Source organism: Diceros bicornis, chromosome 6, assembly GCF_020826845.1.
Source record: "Diceros bicornis minor isolate mBicDic1 chromosome 6, mDicBic1.mat.cur, whole genome shotgun sequence".
Classification (NCBI taxonomy): domain Eukaryota; kingdom Metazoa; phylum Chordata; class Mammalia; order Perissodactyla; family Rhinocerotidae; genus Diceros; species Diceros bicornis.
The window spans coordinates 32681047-32708060 of NC_080745.1; the positions used below are offsets into that span (position 1 = coordinate 32681047).

General features: G+C 38.0%; 1 protein-coding gene and 1 pseudogene across 2 annotated transcripts in view; one reads left to right on the top strand and one right to left on the bottom strand.

The window, feature by feature from the left end:
• The window catches only part of VCL (vinculin), a 104427-nt gene that overhangs the window by 65238 nt on the left and 12175 nt on the right, over positions 1 to 27014 (bottom strand). For both annotated transcript variants that reach the window (XM_058543132.1, XM_058543131.1), the window contains exon 2: positions 2968 to 3038. In XM_058543132.1, coding sequence (XP_058399115.1) covers positions 2968 to 3038 — 71 coding nt within the window. The remainder of the gene's footprint in view (positions 1 to 2967; positions 3039 to 27014) is intronic.
• LOC131406854 (V-type proton ATPase subunit E 1-like) lies at positions 9330 to 10069 on the top strand (annotated as a pseudogene).

A 27014-nucleotide genomic window follows, 5' to 3' on the forward strand; every position in this document is an offset into this window, starting at 1 on the left:
TACAAATTTTTTTGTCTCATGATGAGAACTTTTAAGATCTGTTCTCTTAGCAACTTTCAAATATACAATACAGTACTATTAACTATAGTCACCATGCTGTACATTACATCCCCAAGACTTATTTATCTTATAACTGGAAGCTTGTACCTTTTGACCACCTTCACCCATTTCACCCACCTCCCACCTCTGGCAACCACTAATCTCTGTATCTACGAGTTTGCTTTTTTACGGATTCCATATATAAATGAGATCATACAGTATTTGTCTTTCTCTGTCTGACTTGTTTCATTTAGCAAAATGGCCTCAGGGTCTACCCATGTTGTTGCAAATGGCAGGATTTTCTTCATTTTTATGTCTGAATATTTCATTGTGTGTATATACCACATTTTCTTTATCCATTCATTCATCGATGGACGCTTAGGTTGTTTCCATGTCTTGGCTACTGTAAATAATGCTGCAATGAACATGGGGGTGCAGACATCTTTTTGAGCTAGTGATTTCCTTTGGATAAATACCCAGAAGTGGAATTGCTGGATCATATGGTAGTTCTATTTTTAATTTCTTGAGGAAGCTCTGAAAAGGCAGAATAAATGCTTAATTCTTTTCTTTAAATTACCAATTAACAGAGTAAGGGTTGGTGTCGTAGTTACCACCAAGGGTGATCAATGAAGTTTTGTTTTGTTTTAAAGTTATCTACTTTTTAAAAAAATGTCACAATTAGGGCACACTCCTTAATGTGCCTACATCCCCAAGGAAGCCTGTCAGAGCACATAGCATATTTCAAGGGTATATCTCTGGGAATGAGCAGAAATGAGTTTCCAAAAAAATTCACTTACCAATCAAATGATATTCATAGACTTAAATGTCAAGGTTGAAAGAACTTTCTGTAGGGTTATCTAGTCCAACTACCCACCTGATTTTGAAACCGCCTGTACACTATCTCACCATACTCTTACCTTCCAGGGGGTGAGGGACAAACGGGTACAAGCTAGAGCGGTGTTTTTAATGTAAGGTAAATGCAAATTTAACTATGTTTAGTGACAGCATAGGATTTCTCTTCATATTACCATGCTGACAGAATGGCACATAAACAATGTAGGCTCCTGTTGGTTAGAGCTGGAAGAAACCTTGGAGGTCACCAAGTCCAATGAAAGCAAGTTAAAAAAGATAGTCCCACAAAACAGGCTCTACAAAAAACAGCTGCTTCTGGTACCTTACTTCCTGACACATGAACATTTTGCAGAATTAACAGAAACATAGTTCTGTAAGCACCCACTCAAGTAAGTTAGAAATAAGAAGACATCAGTATGGGTGAAATTTTGCATCTGTTCAACGAAAATAATAGAACACAAGGAGGATAAAAATAAAGGAACACTTCTTGCTTTATTTAAAATTGTGATATATAACATACATACAGAAAATTGCATAAAACATATGTATAATACAATGAATAATTATAAAACCATTACTCATGTAACTCAACACTTAAGTCAAGAAATAGAACATTATTACCACTTTAGAAGTCCCTGTGTGCCTCTCCCTGAGTATAACCCTCTTCCTTCTGCCCAGAGGTAACACTACCCTGACTTTTGTGATCATTATTTCCTTACTCATCTTTATCTTATGCTATATAAATAGGCATCCCTAAATAACTCAGTTTATTTCCACGTTTTTGAATTTTAAATAAATGGAACCTACCTACCTATCTGTCTACCTGTCTATCATTCACTTCTTTCAATTATTTTTGAGATTCATTCATTCTTTTCTTTTTTAATTCAGGTGACATTCATAAAATTAACCATTTTAAAATGAAAAACTCTCATTCCTTTTTATTACTGATTAATATTCCAATTTATGACTATACCACGATTGTTTTTATCCATTTTACTGTAGATAGACCAGTGGGTCATCATGAACAATGTTGATATCAATATTTTTGTATCTGGATCCTAATGTGCATAGGCATAAGTTTCTCTAGGAGACACACCTGGGAGTGGAATTGCCTATCTTCTGCTTTACTAATGCCAAAGTGGCTGCACCAATATATGTTCCCAACAGCAGTGTATGAGATTTCCAATTGTTCCACATCCTCATCAACAACTGATATTAGCATTACCAGACTTCTTGATTTAGGGGTTTATAATAGAATAATTTGTACTTCTCTGATAACTAATGAAATACAGCACCTTTTCATAGGTTTATTGGCCATGTGGAGTTCCTCTCTTTTGTTTTTTTATTTTTATTTTTTATTTTTTAAAATTTTTTGTTTATTGCAGTAACATTGGTTCTTTTGAAGTGACTATTCAAATCCTTTGCCCTTTTTTTTTTTTTAACTAAATAGACTTATTCTTATTGACTCGTAGAGGTTCTACTTTTTTTTTTTTAATTGTCTTATACCTCAGCCTTTACTTTTACTTAGGACTTGACTGCCATATAAAACAAAGTCATTAATCAAAGGCAACATAATCAAGAACCTGACAAGCTTTAGCTAATCAAAAGTTAGTATCTCTGCTTGCCTTACGTAGGAGAGGCCAAACGTCTGGAAATTATTTGCAGGAGTACTAGGAGATATGTAAATATAACTTAAAGTTAAAATCCTACTAAAATATGTTACAGTAATTTTTTTTTAAGTTTGTATCTACAGTTATTCCCTTATCTCCAAGCAAAGGTGTTTTAACATACAATTTAGATTCATGCATGCTAAGGTCAGAATGTTTCTGAATCCTTTCCATTCTGGAAAACAAAACTCAGAAATAATGGTTTTATTAGAAATTATTAGGTCAAAAATGCCTAACACCAATGAATAAAATCAACAGTAGGAAGCCTGAGTGTTGAAACATGAAAAATTGAAATTTCAATTGCAAACAGAGCTTTATATGGTTTTTTAAAAAGTTGCTCCTGGAATCATTTTTCTTTCCTAACAAGAGGATTATTTGGCTTAGCAACAGAAGATTTTTAATTACTCACTTAATAAATGCTGGTGGCATATCTCTCTTTAAAATCTGATCTTCCGTGGTTTGAACGGTCTCTTTTCCAACCTACAGGGGAAAAAGATTCACAATTCAAATATAAATTCTCAGACTTTAAAACTATTACTTAAACATATTTGAAACATATACTTTACACATAATCTATCATTTGAAATTATCAAGATTGCTCCCATATATGCTTCCACAATATACTTGGATAATAATATGGAGTACAAGCATAATATTAACCCTTCTTCAGAGTAATTAATTTGAAGGCATCAGTGAGCACAGTGAGAATAAAAGAGAAATTCATCATTGAGAATATACATGTGTATATGGGTGCATGTTGAGCTGACAAACTGCTACATCTCTAAAAGAGTACATGAAGTACATGAATCAAGTTAGGTAGGCAAAGATGTCTATACAGAAAAAAACTGACGTTACCAAAATGGAAAAATATGTGAAGCAATTATGACTCTGAAACTAGAAACCAAATGTATGAAAATATACAACTTTACTAGTAATTAACATGATTTTTCCCTACTTATAAAGCAACTTAAAAAGAAATAATATGTAATGCTGAATGCTACAATGGAAATAGACAGTTTTACACCCTGCTAGTGGCAATGTAAATTGGTATATTCTCATGGGAAAATCATTTGCTAGCGTGTGTTAAGAGACATAAAAAATGTCACATCCAGGAATTCTACTTATGAGAATATATCATATAAGCAATAATACCAAATGTGGTAATAACAATATTCACAAAAGTATTCACTATCATGTTAGCTATAAAAGCTAAAACGTTTTTTAAATAACTTATCCAACAACAAGGAACAGTTAAGTAAATTAAGATATATCTTTAGATTGAGTACTGCGGGGCCATTAAAACAACGGTTACAAAGACTCAGCACTGGGATGGCGCAGTGGTTAAGTATGTGCACTCTGCTTCAGCGGCCCAGGGCTCACAGGTTCAGATCCCGGGTGCAGATCTATGCACTGCTTATCAAGTCATGCTGTGGCAGGTATCCCAGATATAAAGTAGAGGAAGAAGGGCACAGACATTAGCTGGCAGCCAATCTTCCTCAGCAAAAAGAGGAGGATTGGCAACAGATGTTAGTTCAAGGCTAATCTTCCTCACCAAAAAAAAATAAAATAAAAAGACAGCACTGGGCCGGCCCCGTGGCTTAGCAGTTAAGTGCGCACGCTCTGCTGCTGGCGGCCCGGGTTTGGATCCTGGGCGCGCACCAATGCAATGCTTCTCCGGCCATGCTGAGGCCGCGTCCCACATACAGCAACTAGAAGGATGTGCAGCAATGACATACAACTATCTACTGGGGCTTTGGGGGGAAAAAAATAAAGAAAGAAAATTACATAAAAAAAAAAGACAGCACTATGAGAAAATGTTTATAACACTATATTTCATTTAAAAGGAGGAATAAAAAATAATAAATACACTATGATTACAACAAACCAAAAAAACCCATACCTATAAGGTCATGTATAAGGCAAAACAAAATGTCAACAGTGGTTGTATTAATGCTTGGGAAATTTTGAGTGAATTTGTATCTGTATTTCCTGTTTTCTAATTTTCTGAAATGTGAATATACAAATTTTGTAATTTAAAAAGTAATATTAAAATGTTACTCTGGATTATTTAGGTGCAATTATTTCCTACCTAATAATTTTAGTAATTATCTACCATTTTATATAAATCTTCCAAATAATAATGGCCAAAAATTTTTTAAAATATCAAAATAATAAAAGTCACACTAAACAGATTGTATGTACATGCATGTGTATTTATTATACCACAAATGGTACACATACTTAACTTTCTTCAAAATTATTCTTATGTAGGGCTTGGATGTCAATTTTTCTTTCACTATATTACATAAAGTACTCTAGAAGAGGTAAACTTTAATATAGCAAATGGTGAAATTCACCCATTTTACCAACATAAAACTACCTAGGAGTGCTAAGTCATAAATATAAACCACATTTTAATGTGAAATCTGTGAAATTTTTGAAAGCCAGAATGTATCTCAACCCTACTATTTAACCATTTAACTTTTGATTGAGTTTAAGGAAGAAAAACAAGTAAGAAAAATCCCTAAATGCATAGTGAATCAGCTAAAGACAATAACACAATGAACTACTCTCAGAGAATACAAGTCATGCATAAGTTAATGAATACGAGTTTTTTCTCTCAAGTTAATAGCTCAGAAAAAAGCAACACACATACACCACTGTGTAATAGCCAGTGCTTTTGTAGACAATAGACTGTCTGTATCATAATAAAAGCCTTACAAATCAGCAGCTGGTTCTCTAAAGTTTCTCAGATCAAAACATGACAGAATATTTCCAGATGTATTGTTCACTACATTTTCCAACTAAAATCAACCATTCAAAAAGCTGTGGGCCAAGATTTCATGAAGTAAAAAACGAAGTTCAGCAACAAAGTCACTAGTTCATACTAATTATAAAGCGCTAAAAGGATATTCACATTTACACACATGAAGATTCCTTTTATTTTACACACACACAGAGAAAGACAGAGAGAAGGGAGGGAGAGAGGGAGTGAGTTTCTTTTATATCTCCTTTAGAAAATATTCAGTGCTTCAGTGTTATTAAACATTTATTAACCATAACTACATGCACCAGGCACTGTTCTAGGTACTTGGGATACAGCAGGGAGTAAAAATACTCATCCCTCCTTGCCTATTCATTCCTCCCCGCCCCCAAACCCTTAGCAACCACTGATATTTTTACTGTCTCTATCATTTTGCCTTTTCCAGAATGTCGTATAGTTGTAATCATACATATGCAGCCTTTTCAGATTGGCTTCTTTCAATTAATTTAAATTACCACATATGGCTAGTGGCTACCATATCGGACAGCTCAGGTCTACGGGACTTGCACTGTCTCCTAAAACTGGTCTTCCTGCCTCCAGACTCTTCCTTCTTCTAATTCAATCTTCACAGCTGTGGTCTCTTCACAGAAGCAAGGAGCTGGGGCTGGAAAGACAGGAGTTGCAGGTGGAGAAGAGAGGGATCAGACAGACCAAGCAGAAAGACAAGCACAGGCAAAGGCTCGGATGTGTTTGAGCACATGGTTGACTAGACAAGAAAAACAGGCTCGTGTGGCTTCCGCAAAGGAAATGAGGCTAGAAAAGAGTCAACCTGGGAAAGGCTTTGTATGCCAAGTGAAGGCAGAGAGGATTGTGTAATTAATCTGCCCATTTATTCAAAGGTTGTCATCCTCTGTTCTAAATCTTTCCAATTCACTATTCTATCACTTAAGTATCAAGTCAAGAACTTCCAAAGAAGCCAGGTGCTAAAGATATATAGAACCAGAAAGGCATCTCCTACATGAACAACTGGCAAAGCATATCTAGGGGAGCCCAAGACAAAGCTTTGCATTTCTAAGCCATCAACCAGGAGATGACAAGGAAAGCACTTTCCTCCTCTCTTTCACACCATTAAAACAGAAACAGTTTCTTCCCCCCCCCCCCCCCCAAAGCCCCAGTAGATAGTTGTATGTCATAGTTGCACAGCCTTCTAGTTGCTGTATGTGGGACGCCGCCTCAGCATGGCCGGAGAAGCGGTACGTCTGTTCGAGCCCGGGATCTGAACTCAGGCCACCAGCAGCGGAGCGCGAGCACTTAACTGCTAAGCCACGGGGCCGGCCCAGAAACAGTTTCTATAGCACCCAACTTTAACAAATAAAAATAGGGTAGAACAATGAAGAAAGGGATTAATTCGCAAAATGCTCTTTGTTAACCAATAGGAATCTTCACGGCTTGTGGAAAAACACTATTCCTGGAGGTCAGCCTTAGTATGGGGAAGCATATGATTCCTACTACAGGCTACAACTTCGCAAACAAGCAGTTAGTAATCATCTTAACAAATGCTTCCTGCACCTGTGCAGTACCGAGTCATAAGAACACTTGGCTGGCTAAGCCAAATGTTTTTACTACATACACGTTAAGAGCACACGCATGGGAATTTGGTGACTTGGTTTCTCGTTCCTGCTTAGCTAATAAATGGCTATGTGACCTCAAATAAATCACTTAACTACTCAAATATTTATTCTACCACTACATGATCTCTGTGTCTCCTTGCTTGTCCACTGTGGGTTAGACAAACTCCCTTTTAGCTCTCTGATAAAGGAAACTTACCTTTAAATTTATCTTTTCTACCTTAAGTCCTCATTTACTACCTAAAATTCCTTTGGGGAACAAGACAAGGTATAAAACGATTAATAAATACAAAATTTAAAAGCTCTCACTTCCAGTATATTTTATCTGTATAAATGATGATTTATGATTTATGATTGCGAGATTAAACTAAAGTAGATGCCTGATTTTTTAACCTTAAAATAAATCTTATTCCCTCTGGAAAAAAGACCTATATGTTAAAGGGTAAAAAACAAATCGCAGAGAAAAGAATGACACATAGGTCTTAGTTATAGTCTAAGTTCTGAGCAGGTTTTCCAGATCAGCATTTAAAAGAAACGCTTTCCAAGTAATCTAACTTTATAGCAAACACATTTTATTGCTTCCAAACTTTATTCCATTGCTGAAACTCAGATTTGTTGGTTCTATTCACTGCTAAAATTATTTCTCTTTTATTTTCTTCCTCAGAGAATTGTCTTTAACTCTTGAGGCCCAATTCCATTCACTTCAATAAACACTCAGTAAGTGCCAACTATGTGTCCGATAGGTGGTGGGAAGAGAATGAGATAAGAAATAAAGCATCTTTAGACATATAAACTGAAATAATGGTAGTGAATGAGTAAAAGGCCTGGGGGCATTTTCAGGGGGCTTGGCAGGAAGCCCTGTTTCTTTTGAAGAGCTCTTACTCTGTTCAGTAATTCAAACATCTTTTGTTCAATATGTGACTTTAGTTCAAAATTCTATGTGAGGGGCCTTCTGTCTTCTGTTGTTGTTATTTTTACTCCTTTTATCACAATCTACTCAATTTGGTTCAGTAATGTAGGAAGATTTGGTTTCTTTCCAGCAAAACTGGCTTGGCTGGTTCAAGTCACTACCCAGACTAAAAAATACGTTAATGTAGATGTCTCGCTTAGTTAGACTAAGTACAAGAAAACAGGAAGACAAAACACAGCAGGGAGGACTTGTGTTATCGATTTGTACAATGTAAGTGGTAATTATAGAGCAATATATTAAAAAGGTGGCAAGGAGATGGTAATCAACAGAAGTTCTTAACATATTTAGACAAGAAGATACAAATGATGAAAATGTAAGCCTAACTTAAAGTTACAGTGGGCCAAGCTACAAGGCCAATTGACTGTGACCAATTCGTTGTGACCAGACAAGGGAATGTGCACCCATCTGCTTGTACTTAGTTTAGCTCAAATCAATGTTTCTTACGGTGTAAGTTTTAGGCTGGTCAATCTATTAAACTGAACAGCCATTCTGTTGTGCAGCTGCATCCAGTACCACGCCTGGGCCTTACAAGGATAATGATAATGTATGTGACTCACCATCAGCAACACCTTTGGTTGTTTTCCTGCAGTGGTGACGGACTTGTGATCCATCCACCCCCTCACTGGTACCTGCTGTATCATTCACAGATGATACATTAGAGTCAGCTGTTTAAAAAGTCATATATTCAGAAAAACTAGGATTCTCTTACTCTGATTTCCAGTTCATTCATTAATCAAGCGCTTATTGAGTACTTCCTATGTGGTAGGCACTGTATACAACACCGTGTGTAACGGGAATACCAACATAAGCGAGACTCAGTCCTTGCCCTTCAGAGACAGAAAAACACTTAAACAAATCATTGTAACACAGTGCAATGCATGCTCTGATAGAGTTACACCCAAGTTTCAGCTCTGCGTCAGTGAGAGAGGGAAGGTTTCACAGAGGAAAAGAAACTCTAGGAAGGCTGATAAGAGTTCTCCAGGAGTAATGGGATTTGGGGAAGAAAGGAGACCATTCCAGTAGTGGGGCAGCATATGTGAAAGCATGGCCAGTTCAGGAAACACAGATCTACATGGCTGGAACACAGGGTATTGGGTGGGGAGAGGGTATGGAGAGAACAGAAAGTTGGAGAAGCAGCAAGGAGCCACATCAAGGATGGTGTTGTATGCAGTGAGCTTAGACTTTATTCTCTAAGCAATGGGAAATTATTTAATGGTTCTAAGCAAAAGACATTATTAGGTTTGCATTTCAACAAGAAAAAATCAGTAGCAAGAATGGGCCAGAGGGATGAAAACTAGGAAGACAAGTTCATTTGTTAGTTCACTTATTCAATCAAATGTTTATAGGGCTTCACCTCTCTCTTGCCTTCCACCGTCTCCTTCAAACCTAAATTCGAGCCAGTTGCCCACTGGCCTAGCATCACTTTCACCATGGCCCTCAGCAATGCTGACATGCAAAAGCAGATTAAGCATACGATGGCTTTTATTCAACAAGAAGCCAATGAGAAAGCAGAAGAAACAGACAAAAAGGCAGAAGAAGAATTCAACGTTAAAAAAGGTCATCTTGTGCAAACCCAAAGACTGAAGATTACAGAATACTAGGAGAAGAAAGAAAAGCAGATTGAGCAGCAGCAGCAAATTCAGATGTCCAATTTGATGAATCAAGCAAGACTCCAAGTCCTCAGAGCAAGAGATTACCTTATTACAGACCTACTAAATGAAGCAAAACAGAGACTCAGCAAAGCGGTAAAAGATACAGCCAGGTACCAAGTTCTGTGGATGGACTGGTCCTCCAGGGTTTGTACCAGCTGTTGGAGCCCCGAATGATTGTTCATTGCAGGAGACAGGATTTCCCTCTGGTAAAGACTGAAGTGCAAAAAGTGATCTCTATGTACAAAATCACCACCAAAAAAGATGTTGATGTCCAAATTGATCAGGAGGCCTACCTGCCTGAGGAAACAGGCGGTAAAGTTGAGATCTATAATGGGGATTGTAAAATAAAGGTTTTCAATACCTTAGAAAGCCAGCTGCATCTCACAGCCCAGCAGATGATGCCAGAAGTACAGATAGCCTTGTTTGGTGCAAATGCCAACAGGAAGTTTGGGCTAAGCCTTGGGAGGTGGAGTTCATCCACTGCTCTACTGCTATGAGGCGGAAGTTTCTGATATTTGAAGAAACAAGATTATCTACGTAGCTTCCTCTTTGCTGTTCTAATAAACTGTATTTATCAGTGGATACCCTTCTGTAGCTAATGCCCATGGCCTAATTGTTAACAATGGCAGCAAGTTTCACTTAATATAATCAGGAAACCTACCTCTAAAGCTTATAAAAGTGACACAAATTTTAGTTGGTTCTGCAGCATGAAGGCAAGGCGACCAGACGGTGGTTGCATGAACTTCACTGAGTCTTCTGCTTTTCCTCTGGTTCCAGTTATCTAATCTAGAGGGTGATGTGTATGGTGTTTTCTGCCATTAAGTCTCTGCTCTTTAGGTTTAACATGCACGTGGGGCATGCATTCCTTCCAGCAGTAGTAGCTTCACTGTTACCTGTTTGGGCCTAGAAGTGTTTCTCATCTATAAATGTGATTTAAAATCTAAGCCATGAATACGCTTTATTTATTAAAAGGTTTATGTGGGGGGAAAAATATATATATACATATATATATATTTATATAACATACCAAGTGCCAGGCATTAGACAGTGATGAAGAAAATACACATGGACCCCAATCTCATGGAGCTTAGAATCTTAGTGAAAGACAAACTAAAACAGTAGCAGTATGGATGGATACGAGGGCAGATGTAAGAGATGCATCTACATGACACTCACTCCATATGGAGGGTGAGGGAGAAATCTAGGATGACTCCCAGGCTCCTGACTCAAGTGACTTGGTAATATAGGAAGACAGCCAGATCTGAGAAGGAAACCAATTAGTACCTATGGAATGTTCAGATGGAGATAAGCAAATGTTCAATAAGCAATCGAATAGATGGTTCCTTAGTTTACTTGCCTGGACTGAAGAAATAGATTGCAGTTGGTGGAAGCACAAGCTGGTGAAAAGAGCAGAGATGAAAATATCTGAGAGGTGGGTAAGGCGAGTGGTAGAACTGTGTCACGCCAGCCAAAGGACCAGAAAGTTTCATGAAAGTGAAAGAACAGTCAATAGTGTCAACTACCAGAGAGGCTAGTGGTTTCTAGCATATTCACAGAATTGTGCAATTCTGTGATCAGCACAGAATCACCACAATTTTTGAACATTTTCATCACCCTAAAAAGAAACCCATTAGCAGTCACCCCCTTCATTTATCCCCAACTCTTCCCCATCCCCATCCAGCCTTAGGCAACCACTAATCTACTTTCTGTCTCTATAGATTTGCCTATTCCGGATATTTGATATACATGGAATCATACAATACGTGATCTTTAGTGACTGGCTTCTTTCATGTTGTAGCATGAATCAGTACTTCATTGTTTTTTATTGCCAAATAATATTCCACTGTATGATTACACTGCATTTTGTTTATCGTTCTTCAGTTGATGGACATTTGGATTATTTCCACTTTTTGGCTATTATGAATAATGCTATGAACATTAGTGTACATGTCTTTGTGTGGACATCTGTTTTCATTTCTCTTGGGTATATATCTAGGGGTAGAATTGCTGGATCATATGGTAGCTCTATGTTTAACCACTTGAAGAAGTGCCAGACTGTTTTCCAAAGAGGCTGTACCATTTAACATCCTCACAAGCAATGTATGAGGGTTCCAATTTCTCCACATCCTTGGCAACACTTGTTATTATTTTTTTTATTTTAGCCATCCTAGTGCAGTGGTGTCTCACTGTGGCTTTGATTTGGATATCCCTGATAGCTAATGACGATGAGCATCTTTTTATGTGCTTATTGACCATTTATGTGTCTTCTTTAGAGAAATGTCTATTCAGATCCTTTATGCATATTTTAATTAGGTAACGTGTCTTTTGCAAATACTTTTTCCCAGTCTGTGAAATATCTTTTCATTTTCTTTCTTTTTTTTTTTTTTTTTTTTTCGGCTGAGAAAGATTTGCCCTGAGCTAACATCTGCTGCTAATCTTTCTCTTTTTGTATGTGAGCCACCACCACAGCATGGCCACTGACAGACAAGCAGTGTAGGTCCACACCTGGGAACTGAACCCGGGCCGCCAAAGCAGAGCATGCTGAACTTAACCACTAGGCCACCAGGGCGGGCCCCTTTTCATTTTCTTGATGGTGTCCTTTGCAGCACAAAAGTTTTTAATTTTGATGAAGTCCAATTTATCCATTTTTCCTTTTGTTCCTTGTGCTTTTGGTATAGTACCTAAGAAGGTTTTGCCTAACCAAGGTCATGAACATTTAACTCGTATGTTTCATTCTAAGAATTTTATAGTTTTAGCTCTTACATTTAGGTCCAGGATCTATTTGGAGTTTATTTTTGTGTGTGGTGTAAGGAAAGGGTTATTATTCTGTTTAAACAGGAGAAAACCAAGCATGTTGATAAGCTGAAAGAAAGGAGGCAGGAAACAAAACATTAATTATGAAGCAAGGTCCCTGAAGAAGCAGGGATAGAATCTGGAGAGCAGGTAGAAAGACTAACGTTTACCAGGAAGAAGACCACCTCTTCCTCAGAGACAAGAGGGATGGTGGGGCAACCGAGTAGAGACAGAGATATAACTGTAACTGTGGGGTCTATGGGCCATATCTTCTTAGTAATTTACAAGGCATATTAGTATGTTTAAGGATCTAAGATAACCTTCAACCAGGAAATCTGTTTAATTTTGTTTAATTCACCATTTTCCAAATTCATTTGACCATGAATTCTTTATTTCTTAACACCTACTAACCTATGATAGAATCAGGATTTGTAGGATATACTTAGGCAAATAGTGATCTAGGCCAGGAGTTGCAAACTAGTTCGCAATTAGTGGCCTTTGTGCAGAATTTGGGCCAAGGGTGGTTTTTGTTTGGTCCACATTTTTTTTTTTTTTTTGTGAGGAAGATCAGCCCTGAGCTAACATCCATGCTAATCCTCCTCTTTTTGCTGAGGAAGACCGGCTCTGAGCTAACATCTATTGCCAATCCTCCTCCTTATTTTTTTCCCCCCAAAGCCCCCGTAGATAGCTGTACATCATAGTTGTACATCCTTCCAGCTGCTGCATGTGGGACGTGGCCTCAGCATGGCCCGAGAAGCGGTGCATCGGTGCGCGCCCGGGACCCGAACCCGGGCCACCAGCAGCAGAGTGCGCGTACCCAACCGCTAAGCCACGGGGCCGGCCCTATACACATTTTTTTTTAATCATGAAATTGCACAAAGATCCAAATCTCTGACATTTCTTACAATATCAAAAGATTTGGCCACATTAGAGCTGCATTTCAGCAAGGAAACAATTTGCTAGAACCCAAATGTCCCATATGGGGAATATACTCTCTGCATTACTTCCTATAATCTTAACATCCAGACCATTTCACTCATTTATGTCACCACCAGGTGCCTGCGGGTATCTGGGTTTATCATTCCTATCCTAGGCAACCCTCTCAGTATCTATACAGAGTGAAAACTTCCTGAAGCCACTCTTAGAAATTCCTTATCTATCTCCTCTCTAAATATTTTCTTTTATAAAAGTGCTCTTCTTGTGAGAGCCATGAGAAAGATTGAGAAGTATTTATGTCAAGAATGACAAAATGGCAGTGTATGGGCCAAGTGCAACCCACAGACCTATTTTGTTTGACCTGCACAATATTTTTTAAATGGGAAATTTCACATTAAAAAGAAACATAGAGTTCCAGATTTTATTGAATATCAGGAAGATCTGGTAACACTAGGCCCTGTTTCCATAAGCCAACAATAAGTTGAAGAAAGCAGCAGCTTTCTTCAATCAGGGCCTGCATTTTTCAGTTCACCACAGTCCCTACCGCTCCCTAGTGTCCTACAACTGGCCTGATTCACTCATTACCTATTTGGCCCTGCAGGCATCTGAGTTTGTGCCTCCTGATTTAACAAAAAGATTCAGTCTTAATTAGCACAGTGCATGAGGCAAGCTCCCCAATATCATGAGTGTCATATGAATTTGACTTATGCCTCAGCTATTTCACTAATAATGAAACATCCCACTTTCCCCCAAATATATATCCACATCAAAAAAAATGACTAGAAGGAAACACAGCATGCAAAGTAGAATTTCAGATGATTTTTATTTTCCTCTTAATCCTTTTCTGTACTTTCCAGATTTTTAAAAAATGAGTATGCATTGCCTTCATAATCAGAAAAACATACCCTAAATTTCTGAAATGTATAAACAATATTCTTGGTAAATAACAATCTATAAAGTAACAATAAACCACCAGTGCCTAAAAGGTTCAAATTTTGACCAATTGCCAAAAACTTAATTTAAATGTGCATCAATGAGAACATAATCAAATGGGTTAAACAGCAGATGAACCATGTCGGTGGCAAGTTCTAATGTCAGGCAAGCTCATTTGATGCAACACACTTTTCTTAGAACTAGTGTTAAGTTGCCTTGGCAGCAGCTGTTTATTCTAACCTAACATGAGACTGAGTGTATCAATTAAGGCTAGATAAATGTTAGCAGAGCAGCCTTGCTCACTAGATCCCTATTTATGAAGATGCTGTGGCAGACTTCCAATTTGCAGATACTTCATTCTCTCCCTCAACTCAGGATTCTTCTGCACACTTCACAACCACTTACACTTGTGCTCTGCACGGTCACCAATTTAACAATAAAGCAGATCCTCAGCACAGGGAACTTCTCCCCATCACCCACTTTCTCCCCAACTCTTTCAAAAAAAACACAAGATATGCTCCTTCTATGTCACAGAGAATTTCAGAGTGAAAAAGAACATGGCAATAAAGTTGCCGAACTTGAATTCTAATCCAAGTCTCTTGCTCCATTTCCTGTGTTCTCAGGTACACTTCCTAACTTGCAAGCAAGGCAAGTTAAGGGACAAATATTCCTATACTCGCTTAGAGTTTATCAAAACCTACTTAAAGGGATTTCCATTTTGGCTTCATATATACATAAGCAAATGCTACATAACATAACATAAAGGACTCTTTTATAATTCTGTCTTTAGTGACAGGAAATCAAGCAATAATCATGGGAAAATAAAAGGATTGTTTTTTACCCCATCTCCTTTAGTTTTTCCAACTTTTTTAGTTATTAAAAAGATTACTTAAATGGGAACTCAGTCCCACTAGTTTCATAATTAAGTAACTACCACATATTCATAAATACTGGTAAAGAAAAGATCCTTGCATGATCTGACTGTAATCTTTAGTAGATGCTTCAAGCAGAGAACAAATTCCTTAGGGTAAGGGTCTGGACTGTTCTTTCCCTCATAGCCATGACACACAGTGACTGGCACATAAGTGCTCAGAACATAAGTGCCAACTGAAATAAGTAAAACGATAAAGATAATTAGTAAAATAGGTTAACATTTAACTCCACCATTTTCATATCTGCCCATATATACTCTTTAACTTCTCCATTCTAATTCCTTCTATTCCTGCATAATTAACTCAGGAAGACCTTCGTTTTTTTATTTTCATTCTCTCTTCAATACATCTATAAACTAACCCTATATGACTCCACTAAGGTTACTAGCTGGGCTCCCATAAACTGGTAAAAAAAAGTCATGGATAAAAACACGAAAAAAAGAAAGCTAAATATTGCTAAGGGAAATTAGGTCAATTCTACCACCTGTCCCATCTGTCTCATACATGATTATAAGCAAACAATGCATGTGGATGTCCTTTGTATACCATCAAAGTGGTATCAAATATAGGATGTCTCTGTGCTATAAATGTTTAGTCCTTCAAGTATCCCAGAGGTTCCACCAGCGTTAAAATAGACCCTATCTCCTTCCTCACTGCACTCTAACCAAATCTGCTTTTCTCAAAGTACTATCATTCCACAGAATTTAAAATATACTCTTATTTTTTTCTGTTTTTCTGCTTTCATAGCTAGAATTGCAAACACATTTTTTTCTTAACAGTTTTAGTTCACAAATGTGCAGAATTTCAATTACATTGTAGCTTTTGCAGATAAGCTTGGGTATGCAACCACCATTTGTAACATGGAAAATGTCCCTATGGAAAAATAACTCCAAACCAATTTGTAAATGGCATTTTGAAACGCAACCCATTTTTACGTTAGGAAAACTGGGACCTAGTCCCCATCCTGGAAGGTAATATGGAGCAGTGGGAAAAGAATTGAGGCTCTGGAATGAATCTCACCTTGTTCTGCTATTACTAGCTCTGTGTCCCTGGGCAAGTAACAAACAATCTCTTGGAGCCTTAGTAAAATGGGAAAAGTAAAATCTCTCTCAGGGCTAAAGGATATAATACATATGTAAATCACCTAAAACAGGGCCTGAAAGATAACAGGTGCTAAATAAACATTAGTCCCTTTTTCATTCCCTCCACCATTGCAGTACTCATTTGTGACTTTCATTTTCTCCTTAAAAAAATTTTTTTTTATTGAGCACATGCTGTAAGTCAGGAGCTCTTTATTACCTCATTAAATCCTTGTAACAACCCTAGAAGGTAGGTACCATTACTACCTCATCTTACAGATGAAGAACAGAGGCACAGAGAGGTGAACTGACTTGCCTAAAATCACTCAAATAGCGGTGTTGACTTCAGCACACCCATGCTCTAATCCTAAACCACTTTACTATGTTTTTTTAAAAAATAAGGTAGAGGGGGCCAGCCCAGTGACATAGGTAGCTGTTGGGTTCGCGGGATCCACTTTCGGTGCCTGGGGTTCGCGGGTTTGGATCCCAGACGAGGGCGCTCCGCTTGTCGGGCCATGCTGTGGCGGCGTCCCATTTAAAGTAGAGGAAGATGGGCACAGGTGTTAGCCCAGAGCCAATCTTCCTCAGCAAAAAAGAGGATTGGCATCGGATGTAAGCTCAGGGCTGATCACACACACACACACACACAGAAAATGAGGTAGAGAGATTCAATGATGTCTAATGTTTTCTGCTGTTATACTGCATGATTCTATAATTCTGTGGAGCCATCAGACGGCAAGAAGGAGAATCAAAACTTCAAGTTCACAATGGGCAAATATAAACCATCAGGATGCAGTCTAACTGACTGGTTTCAGTTGTTCTGGTCTTCCTTCCCAGAAACTGGCAAGTTTCCACAGTCAAGAAGGGTTAGGCTCGCTAGGGCTTCAGCTTCCTAACTGTCACTTGCTTAGGAATAATCAGCTGAGTCAACCTGGCCTCAACTAGCTTTTAGAACTGAACCAGGACGGACCAACAAAGCAGCCTTTTTTTTTTTTTTTTACAGGTCTGGTCAAACCTGAAATAATAACCCAATGGCAAAAGTCTTTAAGTGTTGTTACTAATGTTGGGAAACATCCTGCTTACTAATTGGAGATTATTCAGAGTGACTTTTACCCTATAGTAATTGAATTTGGCTCCAGGCCATAAAGACATTCTGGCCCATTTAATTAAGTCCATAAGCAAATTACTCTATTAGCTCAAGCTACAAATACCTTTCTTACAAGCAAGCCAGAACCGGAAATTCAATGTTTTGTAACACAAACGTGTCAAATGGTTAAGGCTGCCAATTAAAACGCTCATAGAAAAAACTCTTGTTTTATGGTACCTATGTTAGTTAAACCCCCCAAGTTTCACCTTTAGGCTTTTCTTCTTAATGTTTTTATTTTTTCTTCTCAACTACTACAAACATAATTTAGTGTGACCACATATGGGCTGAGCACAGATTCAGTTCTAAACTTGCTGAAAAGTGAAATAGGAGAACGACTGCAGCACATCCAGACCAAACCAGCCAAGATGCACAGATAGAAAAAAGCTGTCAACCATCCCCAGTAATACTATTAGTGTTTGTGCCTTGTGCAGATTATATGTCATCACTGTTCTCCACATAACATTAATAGATTACACACAGCCTTGGTCTAAATCAGGAGAAAGAATTTTACAGGAATATTAAGTTTACGGTCACACGCTGAGTAACGATGTTCTGGTCAACGAGGGGCTGCATATCCAACGGTGGTCCCATAAGATTAGTACCAAATAGCCTAAGTGTGTAGGAGGCTATACCATCTAGGTTTGTATAAGTACACTCGATGATGTTTGCATAATGATGAAATCACCTAACGACCCATTTCTCAGTTGTTAAGCGACACAAGACTGTATTTACTTCTGTTTCACTTGCTTACTAACACAAAATATCAATACTGCAGCCTAAATGTTGAACAGTTGCCACAGACAACTAAACCCATTAGTAAGTTCTGGCCCTACCATCTTAGATAACCTATTCCCAGTTGGGCAAAAGGAAGAAACAGAATTAGTCAGAATTCAGAGAATTACATTATAATGAGAGTCCATTCATCTATCTAGTTTTTTTATTGTTTTTGTTATTGTTTTAAGGAAAGCATTAAAGACAAAACTCCCAAAGCACCTAAACACTAAACTACAACCCTTTTATCTTCAGTCCTTACTAGATATCAAGTTCACTCCTAATGATTCACTGCAGAACAATACAAGTCTATATTTAGTTCATAAATGGAAATCTTCCCGAATTGAAAGTTTACATGGAAGATATAACAGCAAAGAATCCCTGGAGATTGAGAAAGAATGTGGAAGGTTTTCATTGTTGAATTTGATCTTAAAGTGTGAATTCCTACCTTAGCAGGCAAGTTTCCATAAGCCTAGTAATCAATAAACATACTAAAGGCTTAAATAATCATCAAACAATTAGTTAATCCTCCTTAGGGCAAATCCAAGTTCTCTCCCCAGGGCATACAAACTTAATCAACTGTTGGGTGGATATGGTGTAGGTAAACTCCCTATGAATTCTTCTATATAGCTGATCCTATCAAAAATATTACTCTATGGTGCTGTATTTTCTTTCTTTTTCAATAAAAGTAAACTAGAGATGTTGAAAGCATCTCTTGTATCCTGACATTTTTAGATTAATTCATTCTTTAAATTATGTCCTGAGAATTCTGTGTGTAAGGCAACGTGCTGGTGACACTTCTTCAGGTGACACAAAGATGCACAGTTAGGGAGTTTATGGCCTGGAATAGCATCAGGACTACATAAATGAGTCTGGTGCGTGCCAACAGGGGAGGTATAACTTAGCACTGCTGGGGGCTGGTGGACAGTGAGTTCAACCAGTTGCTGAGATAAGGGCAGTCTTCAGTATTTGAGCTGAGCCTTGAAGCATGGATATAATTTCTGGAGGGAAAGGTATCTTAAGTGGAAGGAAATGTAGTATGTGCATAGAAGCAGAAGTGAGAAGGACTGGAGTTTGTTCATGAAACGCCAAGCAATGTCACTGGACTAATACAGGCTTCCTGGGAGGCGCACTATGGTGGGCTAGGACCAGCAATGGATTCTGATTTTGGCTTTTCCACTGCCAAAGGTACCTTCCTTAGACACACTGTTGATTACGTCTAAGAATACATTCTCATTTTTAAAATGAGAGAGTTGGATGAGAACATCTCTGAGGTCTATTTTCAACTTTATAAATCTATGACTCTAAGTTGGGGGTCAGCAACTTCTTCTATAAAGGGCCAGATAGTAAATATTTTAGGCTTTGTGGGTCATATGGTCTCTGTCACAACTTCTCAACATTGTTGTAGTGTGAAAGCAGTCATAGAAAGTACGTAAATGAATGGGCATGGCTGTGTTCCAATAAAGCTTTATTTATGGATAGTGAAACTTTAATTTTATATAATTTCATGTGTTGTGACACGTTATTCTTCTTTTGATTTTTTTCCAAACATTTAAAAATGTAAACACTATTCTTAGCTCCTGGGCAGTACAAAATTCAGCCCATAGGCTATAGTTTGCTGACTTCTCCACCCCATAGAGAAATAAGAACAGAAAGGGAGTAGAGTGTGATAGCCCTCAAGAGCTAGAATAAGGAATTTAGATTAATTTAGAAGGCAATGGGATGGAGGTACATGTTTCTGAGCAAGAAAGGGTTGAGATCAGAGCTGTACTTAGAAGGTTTACTTGGCAGTCATGGAGGGGAGTAAGAGATTAGTAGATAACTATCAACAAGCAATAATATTAAAGCTTAATCTAGACTGCTGGCTTTAAGGAAGAAGAAGAAAAAAGATATGGAAGGAAAGATCAACAGAACACTACTTGGAAAAAAGAAAGGAAAAGGTTTACTTATCTGGCAAACATAATAAAAAAGGTCAATTTCCAGGCAACAAGGGGGAAAAAAGATGATTTTGCATTCCCATTTCTCACTGCCATCAGTAAAATATCTGACTGCAGTAGACTAATTGAGGAATTTGCCTTTTTATGGAAGCTTTAGAACAAACAGCCCGAGTTAGAGCTTCCAGTTCAAAGATAAGACTTTTCTGGTCTATTTGTAGTTTTCTGATAAAATGTAGCATTCATGTTTTGGTTTTAAATGCAATAGATACGACAGTTTTAAAGATGGTGTTTATTTATTTATAGCTCCTTTTACTACAGAGAATTTCCAGCAGCCTTCTCAAATTAAGAAAGAGTATTCATCTGCTGTACATAGATATATCATTGCCGTCGGAATTTTAAAATCACTCTGCTGACTGTGACTCAGAATTTATATCTATCTTTTCTGGCTCTGATGGAGGAAAAAACTGCAGCACTGCAAATACAACCAATTCAACATTAGAGTATCCACCGAGTGCAAGTAACCCCACTCCATGGGAGCACTACATGCCTGGAAGGCACGTGAACTCAAATATGGAAGCTGGATGGGGTCAGAGGAAGGAGGGGTGCAAAGAGACATGCACATAAGTAACTAATTCATGACAGTATCTGACAAGAAACATAGTCAAGCATTATGGACACACAGCAAAGGGAGAGATTAATTTCAGCTGAGCAGCCTGCTGAGCTAAGCCTTACAGCGTGGATATAATTTCTGGAGGGAAGAAGGCATCTTAGATAGAAGGAAATGCAGTATGTGCACAGAAGCAGAAGTGAGAAGGATTTGGATTTTGTTCATGATACGCCAAGCAGTCTCCACAGGCTTCCTGGGAGGGGCACTGTGGTGGGGTAAGACTAGCAATGGATTCTGAATGCTGAATTTCAGAATGGATTCTGAAAGAGCTTCATGGAGAAAGTGACATCAACACTGGACCCATTTTAACAAGAAAGGAAGGGTAATTGCAGGCAGTGAGAATAGTGCAAACAATTAACAACAAAAAGATGTGGAAAAATATTAGACTTATCTTTTTCACTTCAAAAGCAGTACGTGTTCATTGTCAGGGGAAAAACATGAATTGTGGTAAGAAAAACAAAAAAATTTAACCTGAAATCCCACCACCCAATCCCACTACATTTTAGTACATGCTCTTCCACATATAGGATAACACAAAACGGTATCATTCTAAACATTCCCCCCACTGGTTTTTGCATAACACCTTTTTTTTTTTTTGAGGAAGATTGGCCCTGTGCTAACATCTATTGCCAATCTTCCTCTTTTTTCTTTTTTTCTCCTCAAAGCCCCAGTACACAGTTGTAGAGTTGTAGCTCTTCTATGTGGGAAGCCGCTTCAGCATGGCTTGATGAGCAACAAGTAGATCCGCGCCCAGGATCCGAACCGGCGAACCCCAGCAGCCAAAGCAGAACACGCAAACTTAACCGCTATGCCACCGGGCCGGCCCCTGCATAACATCTTAACAGCACAGATATCTGTCCATGCCAGCTTGAAATACATATCAGAGTGATTAAAAACCACAGGCATACCTGAGTTCAAGGGCAAGTATAGCTCTTCTCTTATAGACCCTCCTTCCAGCTCCCAAATCAACTTGATCTTTTTCTGTTTTCCTCCATGATCTCTACAGGTGGATCCATGCTACTAGCCACTGTATTCAATTTTTCTTTCTTCTGCATGAGATCAAAAAGGTATGGCTAAGACTTGTTTAATACATAACTTCAGGGCCAGCCCCGTGGCTTAGCGGTTAAGTGTGCGCGCTCTGCTATTGGCAGCCCGGGTTCCGATCCCGGGTGCGCTCCGACGCAACACTTCTCCGGCCACGCTAAGGCCACGTCCCACATACAGCAACTAGAAGGATGTGCAACTATGACATACAACTATTTACTGGGGCTTTGGGGGAAACAAAAAAAAAGAGGAGGATTGGCAATAGATGTTAGCTCAGAGCCGGTCTTCCTCAGCAAAAAGAGGAGGATTAGCATGTATGTTAGCTCAGGGCTGATCTTCCTCACACACACACAAAAAAATACATAACTTCAGTAAAATCATTGTTGACATATTTTAGATTTGATAAGGATTCTAGGTTTTCTATCCTGCATTTCAAAGCAAGCTCATTTGCATGAATAAAATACTTCAACTCTGGTCCACTTACAAGCTCTGGGCTCTATGAGCCTTAGTTTTCCTCACCTGTAAAATGGGAATAATAACCACACAGTGTTGCCCTGAGGATAAACAAAATAATTAGAAATTTTTAAAACTCATTTGTTCTACTGGTGCATTTTTTAAATTGAGAATACTATGAATCCAAATGTAAATTAAGTAATAAAGAGACTGTCTCTAGAATTTGCCCCCTCTTTCTCTATCCGCATTCCTCTCACTGCTTGAAGGCAGCCTTCACTATCTCGTGGATGGATGGCCATCCAACTCCTGTATCTCACTCTCCAATCGACATATCTTCTTCACCACTACCAGAGTTATCTTACAAAAACCCAATATGGCCACATCATACCTCAGGTTAAAATCCCTCCATTGCCTAACAACCAGTGCTTAGAATGTTCCCTTTCTAGGAATTATCCTATAAATGTACTTGCACATGCATAATATATCTGTCATTCATAGCCACACTGTCTGAAATAGAAAAAGATCACAAATAACCTAAGGTCCTTCCATAAGAGTCTAGTTAAATAAATTATGTTACAACCATCAACGGACTATTATGCAACTGTCAAAAGAAAAGAAAGCTCTATACATACTGTTAAGAAATGTTCTCCAAAATATGGTAAGGGAAAAAAATCAAGGAACAGGACAGTATAACAGGTCACCATTTGTATAAAGGAGGAATACATATTGCCTGAATATGCATAAACTATCTCTAGAAGCATATCCTGTGTCCATTGGTTTCCTATGAGGAGGAAAACCAGGTGGCTGGAGTTCAAGGATGGGAGGGAGACTATTCATTAAATACTTTGCTAAACCTTTTAAATTTTGAACCAGGTGAATTTTTTCCTTATTCAAAAATTGAAGTTAATTTTTTGATTGATTAATATGGCATATACGTCCCTTCACAAGCTAGCACAATCCACCTTAGTAGTCTCATTACTAAAGCTTCCCCACTCCCTAAACTGCACGTTCACACCTTTGTATCTTTGCATTCGCTCTGCACAGGTTTTCCCATTTTTCTCTGGTTGACAAACTTCCTCATGCTTCAAACACTGCCCCTCTGAGATAGACTGAACTTCCCTCCTGTCTTCCTGCCATATCTTGCAAAAGGGCCTTTGGCCTGCTTTGATTACATGTTTGCTCCCTGGCATCAGCAGATAGGTTCACAGTCCTACATGAGTCCATCAGAAGCTTATACCCCTCAGGGACAAAGTCCATACCTCAGATGGCATTAAAAGAGTGATGAAATAGCAGCATTATTCACAATAGTCAAAAGGTAGAAGCAATCCAAGTGTCCACAGGTGGATGAACAAAAGGTGGCATATACATACAATGGAATATTATTCAGCCTTAAAAAGGAAGGAAATTCTGGCATATGCTACAACATGGATGAACCTTGAAGACATTATGCTAACTGAAATAAGCCGATCACAAAAGGGCAAATATTCTATGATTCTGCTTAGATGAGGTACCTAGAGAAGTCAAATTCATAGAGACAGAAAGAACAGTAGTTGCCAGGGACTCAGGGCAGGGAGAAATGGAGAGTTAGTGTTCAATGGGTACAGAGTTTCAGCTGGGGAAACTGAAAAGGTTCTGGAGGTAAATGGTAGTGATGGTGACACAACAATGGCACACACTGAACACCTAAAAATAGCTAAAATGGTAAATTTGATGTTATGTATATTTTACTGCAATAAAAAAAATAAAAGAAAATAATCAGAGACTTCTACAGTCTCAAGACAGTAACGTTATCCTGGCATTTCACCAGACTTCAAAAGTGCCTTTCTATTCTCATCTTGGTATTAAGCTCTTGTAGTTTCTACACTTCAAGATGTTTTTTATCAAACCAAAAAAATGAGAATAAAAACAATCTTTTAGAAAAGGAATCATGAAAGAACAAGAGACTACCAAAAGCAGATTTTGAAAAAAATAAAAACAGAATCCTAGAAGTAAAAAATACTGTCATTTAAATTAAAAACTCAGTGGACCCACACATCTATGGACAGCTAATCTTGGACAAAGGAGCCAAGAACATACAATGGGGAAAAGAAAGTCTCTTCAACAAATGGTGTTGGGAAAACTGGACAGCCACGTGCAAAAAAATGAAAGTAGACCCTTACCTTACACCATACACAAAAATTAACTCCAAATGGATTAAAGACTTGAATGTAAGAACTGAAACTGTGAAACTTCTAGAAGAAAACATAGGCAGTATGCTCTTCGACATTGGTCTTAGCAACATCTTTTCAAACACCATGTCTGACCGGGCAAGAGAAACAAGAGAAAAAATAAACAAATGGGACTACATCAAACTAAAAAGCTTCTGCACAGCAAAGGAAACCATCAACAAAACGAAAAGACAACCTAACAATTGGGAGAAGATATTTGCAAACCACACATCTGATAAGGGCTTAATCTCCAAAATATATAAAGAACTCATGCATCTCAACAACAAAAAGACTACCAACCCAATTAAAAAATGGGCAAAAGACCTGAACAGACATTTCTCCAAAGAAGATATACAGATGGCCAACAGACACATGAAAAGATGTTCAAAATCACTAACTATCAGGGAAATGCATATCAAAACTACAATGAGATATCACCTCACGCCCGTCAGAATGGCTATAATTAACAAGACAGGAAACAACATGTGTTGGAGAGGCTGTGGAGAGAAGGGTACTCTCATACACTGCTGGTGGGAGTGCAAACTGGTGCAGCCACTATGGAAAACTGTATGGAGATTCCTCAAAAAATCAAGGTTAGAACTACCATATGATCCAGCTATTCCACTGTTGGGTATTTATCCAAAGAACTTGAAAACACCAATTTGTAAAAGTACATGCACCCCTGTGTTCATTGCAGCGTTATTCACAATAGCCAAGACTTGGAAGCAACCTAAGTGCCCATCAAGGGACGAATGGATAAAGAAGCTGTGGTATATATACACAATGGAATACAACTCAGCCATAAGAAACGATGAAATCCAGCCATTTGTGACAACATGGATGGACATTGAGGGTATAATGCAAAGTGAAGTAAGTCAGAGGGAGAAGGTCAATACCGTATGATTTCCTTCGTTAAGTAATAGATAATAACAACAATAAACAAACACATAGGGACAGAGATTGGATTGGTGGTTGCCGGGGGGGAGGGGGGGAAGGAGGGGGGTGAAGGGGATGGTTTGGCACATGTGTGTGGTGATGGGTTTTAGTTGGTGTTTTGGTGGTGAACATGATGTAATCTGTGCAGAAGTGGAGGTGTAGTGATGTACACCTGAAATTTTTACAATGTTGTAAACCAATGTTACTGCAATAAACAAAAAATTAAAATAAAAATAAAAATAAAAAATAAAAACTCAGTGGATGGATTAAATGGCACATTGGACACAGCTGCATGAGAAATAGCAAACTAGAAGAGCTGAAGAAATTACCAAATGAAAAATATAAACTGTAAAGAGACATGGAAGATAGAGGGAGAAAGTCCAACATTTTTCTAATTAGAGTTCCAAAGGGAGAGAATAAAATGAGGGAAGAGGCACAAATTCAAAGAGATAATGACTAAGAATTTTCTCAGATTGGTAAAAGAAATCAACTCTCAAAATCAGGGAGCCCCCAAAATCCCAAGAAAGATAATAAGATCTTAAAAACCCCAGGGAGAAAAGTTGTAATCTACAGCAAAGCAACAACTTGAATGCAGAAACACTGGAATAATATTTTCAAAGTGCTGGGAAGAAATTATTATCAGCCTAGATTTGCATATCCAATGAAATTATCTTTCAAAAAGAGGACAGAGTAAAGGTATTTGCAGACAAATAAAAATTTAGATTGTGTACTGCCCAAACACCCCACTAAAGCTACTAGTGAAGGATGGACTTCAGGAAGAAGGGAAATGTACCTGGAATGAAGGTCTGTTGATCATTTCTCTTACATCTCAAAGAAAATGGTAAACGTGGGTAAATGGGAAAAAAACAACTATATAAGACAACAATAGTATCCAACTTATGGGGTGAAAAAAGAATCAAGACAGAAACAAAATCTTAGACAACCATATATAAGGAGACAACGGAATTAGAAGTATTTTACAATCTTTATATTACTTTGGAAGACAGTAAAGATGCTAATAATTTAAGATTTTGAAGTTAAATATGCATGTTAAAAAATTTCCAGAAAACCACTGAAAGACTAGAAATAATAGGTATACCTTCCAAACTGGTAGTTAGGGTCCCCCAACCCTCACGTTTAACTCCAAAGAGATTCTAGCCCTTCTTTCAGGCAAGAGCTACTAAGCTCATCCAGTACCTGGCACTAAATATTTGTTAAATTAATTTGGCTCTTCCAGAATAAGATGAATTCCATTTCACGAATGCATCCTACTTCTCAACTATACCTGGAAGGCTGATTCCATATTATTATTTTAGTGAGCAGCCTGACTACCCCTTCAGCTTTTTCCTTTTTAGAAAATGAGACAATGAATGCCTGGGATAAAAAATCTCGAAGCTTAAGCCTCAATTCTTGCTTTTAAATTGGGGAGGGGTGGGGGGAGATACATTTCCCCTACACTAAACAAAGGAGATATCAATCAAAAATTTAGATGTTTGATTTTAATCATGGGAAACTAGCAATCAAAGGCTCAGACATCTAAACTGTGAGTGATATTTTCCCCACAGTTGATAAAACTGTATATTCCACAACATATGGAATTCTACTGA